This window comes from Hylaeus volcanicus, unplaced genomic scaffold (genome assembly GCF_026283585.1).
Source record: "Hylaeus volcanicus isolate JK05 unplaced genomic scaffold, UHH_iyHylVolc1.0_haploid 9967, whole genome shotgun sequence".
NCBI classification, from domain to species: Eukaryota; Metazoa; Arthropoda; class Insecta; order Hymenoptera; family Colletidae; genus Hylaeus; species Hylaeus volcanicus.
The window spans coordinates 9,543-14,960 of NW_026532085.1; the positions used below are offsets into that span (position 1 = coordinate 9,543).

At 33.7% G+C, this 5,418-nt stretch overlaps 1 protein-coding gene across 1 annotated transcript; it reads left to right on the forward strand.

Moving 5' to 3' along the window:
• Positions 1–2,909: 2,909 nt before the first annotated feature.
• LOC128882304 (uncharacterized) lies at positions 2,910–4,989 on the forward strand. The gene is made up of 2 exons (XM_054133885.1): positions 2,910–3,435; positions 3,731–4,989. The coding sequence occupies exons 1-2, from the start codon at positions 2,910–2,912 to the stop codon at positions 4,987–4,989; spliced, it is 1,785 nt and encodes a 594-aa protein (XP_053989860.1).
• The last annotated feature ends 429 nt before the right edge of the window (positions 4,990–5,418 follow it).

Genomic DNA, 5,418 nt, shown 5'->3' on the forward strand with positions numbered 1-5,418 from the left:
ATTTTTAAAAATAAAATATTTTATTTCTGATCATGTTTGTATTTTTAAAAATAAAATATTTTATTTCTGATCATGTTTGTATTTTTATATTGTATATTTATATATTTGTATAATTGTATATTTGAAATAATATTTTATTTGAAAAATACTGAGAATGTTTGTGCCATAGTTCAGAATATTTAATTTATTATCAAGAAATAAAGTATTTTATTTTACTAAATTACAGTGCATAATATATTTATTTTGATAATCTTAAACGAACGAAGTATTTTTGCTCTGCATTATAAACATACATTGAATGTAGTTCTTCAATGAGTTCTTCAATAAGAATCTTCATAAAATGAGTGATGCAAAGAAAGGAAAAATTATACGCCACCGCGTATATTTTATTTTACGTTTTACATTATCAAAATAAAATATTTTATTTGCATGAAATTTTATACCCGATTTGAAATGCTATTTTATTTTAATTCTGAGTGAATATATTATTTAAAATGGTATTTAAAATATTTTCCCTACAAATATTACCCAGCTCTGCTTTGAACGAGGAATCCAATTGTGACCTTGGATTTGACTTGGAACCTCATTTTCAAGGTCATTTCAAGGTCACCATTGATACCAAGATATTATTATCATCTAAATAAAGAAGTTATCTCCAAAAAGCGGAATATGTATTATGATAAAATACGTAAAGAAGACGATTATAATAAAGCAGCAAAGCGTCGTGCTTCACTGAGAATAATAAAAAAGTATCGTTATATTGCTGTAACAAATAACAATATAGCAACCAAAAATAACAAAGAAATGTATATTAGAAAACTTACAAAAATGATTAGAATGCCGTCCCGAGAAGAAAGTAGATTGGAAGCTGAGCGTATAATAAAATGGTGCTTCCATATTAGACAAAAGTACATTTTGGAAATGAGGAAACTCTTAAAAGATTGTAAAGGAAAAATGGAAATTTCCTTAACGCGTGCAGCAGAATGTTTAGAAGTTGATGACCGGATTAATGCTTTGTGTGGACAATCCAGACACATCTTTTTCAGAATCATATTTTGCGGAAAGTTCGTACCATACTTTCGACGGTTCTGAATCAATTATACTGAATTCGGAAGGGAAAGCTATAAACGTTCTACCTGTATTGAAATCGAAGAATACAACAAAAGCATGGTGTTGTAGTTATCTATGTAAAACAAAAGATGTTGAAATTCTAAATAATTTACAGGATTTCTTCAAACAACTGTTGGAATGCTCATTAAGAAAGGTACATAAGTTGAGCAACCATATCAGTAGCTGTTCTAATTAATTACATACTGATAAAGTTGGTCATTCTCATGGTTGTTACATAAACCCTAAATTATGTAAGTCCAATTTTCTAGCCTTAGAGATTTTGGCGCCTCATTTTCCACATTTACGATATTTGAGGAGAATGATATACAGAATAGCTAACATTTGTAAACAACTGTTACATAATTTAGACAAAGCTTTAAACGATAGTGATCTTGATACACTTCGACGAATAACACAGCAAGCTCGGAAAGAGGCTGAAGCATTACAAAAAGATAATACCGAAATAGTAAGCTTGAACGAAGAAAAGATTATATCTCGATATTATTTGGCATTTAAAGCTTTCATAAAGCGGTCTTTGGACACACCACGCCTCCCGTGTTTCCTGCGAGAAACTCTGTTTTGGAAGGGAGGTTTTTAAGCTTAATATTTCTAAAACAACATATAAGGGAAATGTAATGCAAACATTGTTAAATCATATTGGATACAAAAATGGTGATGTGCACTTTATTTGTCGATATTGTTACGATAAGATTCACAACAATTCTATACCACCCAAATGTATTTTAAATAACCTTGATGTACATTCAGTTTCAGAAATAGCAGTGTTGAATAAGTTTGAACGAATTCTTATTCAAAGAGCTAAACCTTTTCAAACGATTGTAAGAATGGGCACAATGATGCATAAAAATATGCCGCATAAAGATACGTTTCCAAAAGTAAAGGGGAGAACATTTCACCTTCCATTGCCGTTAGAAGAAACTTTAAAAAAAATCTGCCCTTCGACTGAACCATTAAATCTAAATCATGAATTATACATATTGGTACGGGGCGTTCCAACAAAATCCAAAATAGTTTAGGAAAATTTAGTTGACTTGAAGAAAGTATGGAATGCCTTAGTATGGTTGAAAGCGAATAACCCTTTATACTCAAAAATTGTTTTACTAATGCTGATGATAATTGCTTCAAGAAGAAGTTCTTAATAATGATAATAATCACGAAACTATTGAGGACGTTGAAGCTGAAACACTTAATATTGACAAAAACAACAAACGTGCATTATTGACGCAAACGTCACAATCTGATTATTATTATAAGCAGTTTACGATTTATCCAATGTATGACAAAAGGATTAACGAATCTGCTACTGCGCTCTATCAAATGCTTAAAGTTCATGACATCCCGTTAGGTCATCGTGCTGAACACTTAGATATGAAATGTTTCCCAGATTTATATCCTTATGGAGTGAACGGATAGCATGAAAATAGATTGGTTCGTTTGACTGATCATGAATTCATTGAGTCAAAACTAATGTCCAAGCATTCTCAATTTCGATCGAACATGCAATATATTTTTCATTTATTACACGATACCAATATGCGGCAATTGAACGCTGGAATTTATCACAAAATGAATGTCGCTAATCCACGTGAAAAATATACAGCTGCTGGTTTTCTAGAACAGCTCTCTAAAGATCAGCTGCAAACGAATTTGAACACTATATTTTCCAGATTATGTAATACAGTCCAATATTGACAAAAACCGAGAAATGATTTGAACTGTTTGATATACCATTATGGACCAGCTACGTGGTTCCTCACGCTCAGTCCAGCTGAGTGGCTATGGACAGATTTGAAGAATATCTTCGTGAAGTAAACGGGCCAAGAATGGCTAAAATGTCGCCGAACGAACTCATTACTTCTGACCCCGTTTCAACTGCTAGATTTATAGATAATAAATTCCACGCTGTGCTGGATTTCATTTGTTCGCCGGACAATCTGATTGGGAAGGTCACTCATTACTTTTGGCGTAGAGAATATCAAAACCGGGGATTACAACACTTTCATCTTTTAATTTGGATTGAAGATGCTCCTATAATCGACAAATCCTCGAAGGAAGAAGTATCAACATTCATTATGAAATACGTCACTTGCAGATTACCGTCACCGCATGTGTCGTCAGAATTATATAGACGTGTAATTACACATCAAATGCATAAATGCAATAGTTACTGTCTACGCAACAAAAAAACTAAAAATTCCTTCTGTAAAGTATGTAGATTCTCATTTCCACGTCCAGTTACAGAGGCTATGACAATAAGGGATGTGGCTGTTTCTATAGGTGCTAGAAAGCAATTGAAAGCAAAAGGTAGACTCTATGATTTTCCACGTTCGATAAACGAAGTCCATATCAATGATTTTAATCCTTCTGTTCTCATGGTTTAGATAGGTAACATGGATATACAATATATTGGGGAAAATACGGGGATAGTATCATGTTACTGTACTAAGTACGTGTCAAAGCCTGAAAAAAAGTTACGTTACGAACACTATGGCAGCAATAAATTCTACTAAGTCATTGGCTAGTCTTCTGTGTAGCCTTGGAATGCGCATGCTAAATCATAGATAATGTAGAGCGCCTGAATGCGTTGATACTCTTTTAGGATTAGCATTGGATGGCACTGACTCCAGTATTACTATTAGATGGTTAGATGTAAATATATTTAGAAGCAGAAAATTGAAAACTCGCAAAGAAATTGAGAATCTGGAAGGTGAATCCACAGACATATTTTGTCCATCCCTCATAGATGATTACTATCCTAGCAGACCTAAGGAATTAGAATCTATGCATCTGTACGATTTTGCTACGTGGTATGACGTTACTAAAAATAGACCTTACGAAAAAACTGAATATTATGAAAACCGTGCATCTTTGTTTTTTAAAAAAAGGAAAAGAGGGTATCTTATCAATCATTATAAGTACAATGTTCAAACCCAAGCTGAGAATTATTATTTCTCATTATTATTATTATTCAAACCTTGGAGAAACATCGATGAATTGAAAAATGGATTTGACACATATACGGAAGCTTTTCTGTCGCTACAATCGCAAGTGACAGAAGCAGTTAAATATCACGAACGAATAACGAATATTCAACAAGCGCGTGATCGTATAAAGGAACAAATTGAAAAGAGTGTGTTGAATACTGTAGAACCGGAAAAAAATGATCAAGACAATCACCTAGTAGAGTGTGTTCCCGTTGAAACTGTTGGCGCCATGAAAGATTTTAAAGACGCAGGAAATAAATTTGATTGTGTGGTGATCTGTGGTGATTTTGCAGAAATGATTTCGGAATTAAACCTTGATCAACAGCGAATATTTGATCAAGTTACTAAGTCCTTGACGTCTAACAATGACATTCTCAGACTTTATGTGAGTCTCACCAGTGAAGGTGGCACTGGGAAAAGTTTTTTAATAAAAACTATTACACACTGGATCAAGCAGATTATGGGAAAAGACACAGCAGTAACTGGTCCTACTGGAATCGCAGCTTTTAATATTGAAGGTTTTACCATACACCGATTGTTTGAGTTACCTGTAGAACATGGGCATACAGCCCAGTATAGACAACTTAGCGACGCAGCCCTTCAAGTTGTACGAGATCAACTAAAAAATGTTACTTTAGTAATCATCGATGAAATTTCGATGGTTTCTAACGTAACTTTCCTGCACATACATTTGCGACTTGCAGAAATATCTGATACTACAGATTCCGGTGATGGTTGGTTCGGAAAAATACCTATGCTACTATTGAGTGACTTACTACAACTTCCTCCTGTTCACGAAGAACCTGCTTTTATACAATTATCAAATAAGGTTATGGAGAAAAATGTTGGAGGATTAGGTTCTTATAATCTATGATCTGCCTTGTTTAGTTACAACGAATTGACAATAAATATGCGGCAACAGGGTGATAATGTTTACAAGGATATCTTGTCGAGAATTCGTACCGGAGTAGTGACCAATTCGGATACAAAGGTTTTAGAATTGAGGAAAATAAATTTTAAAGCAACAAATTGTAATGACCGATTAAAGGAATTATGTGATTACATGTTTAATGTGGGATCTAATACGGTGTGCTTACTTCCCACATGTGTTCAATGTGATGTTCTGAACGTTGCAGTGCTGAGTCGATTTCCATCTGAAGAAATCCATTTGATTGCTCATGATACAACGAATTGTGCACCGTACTTGAAAAAAGGTATCAAAACTACTAAACGATAATGATGATGATAGCTCGCGAACGACGGGGCTGGCAAGGGTCATAATTATTAAAGTAGGGAGTGCAAA

Excerpts from the sequence above, each read along its gene's own strand:
- LOC128882304 (XM_054133885.1), top strand. The coding sequence starts at position 2,910 with ATGGACAGATTTGAAGAATATCTTCGTGAAGTAAACGGGCCAAGAATG. Across the intron at positions 3,436-3,730 it reads AAAGCAATTGAAAGCAAAAG|GATTAGCATTGGATGGCACT; the intron begins GTAGACTCTATG and ends ATACTCTTTTAG.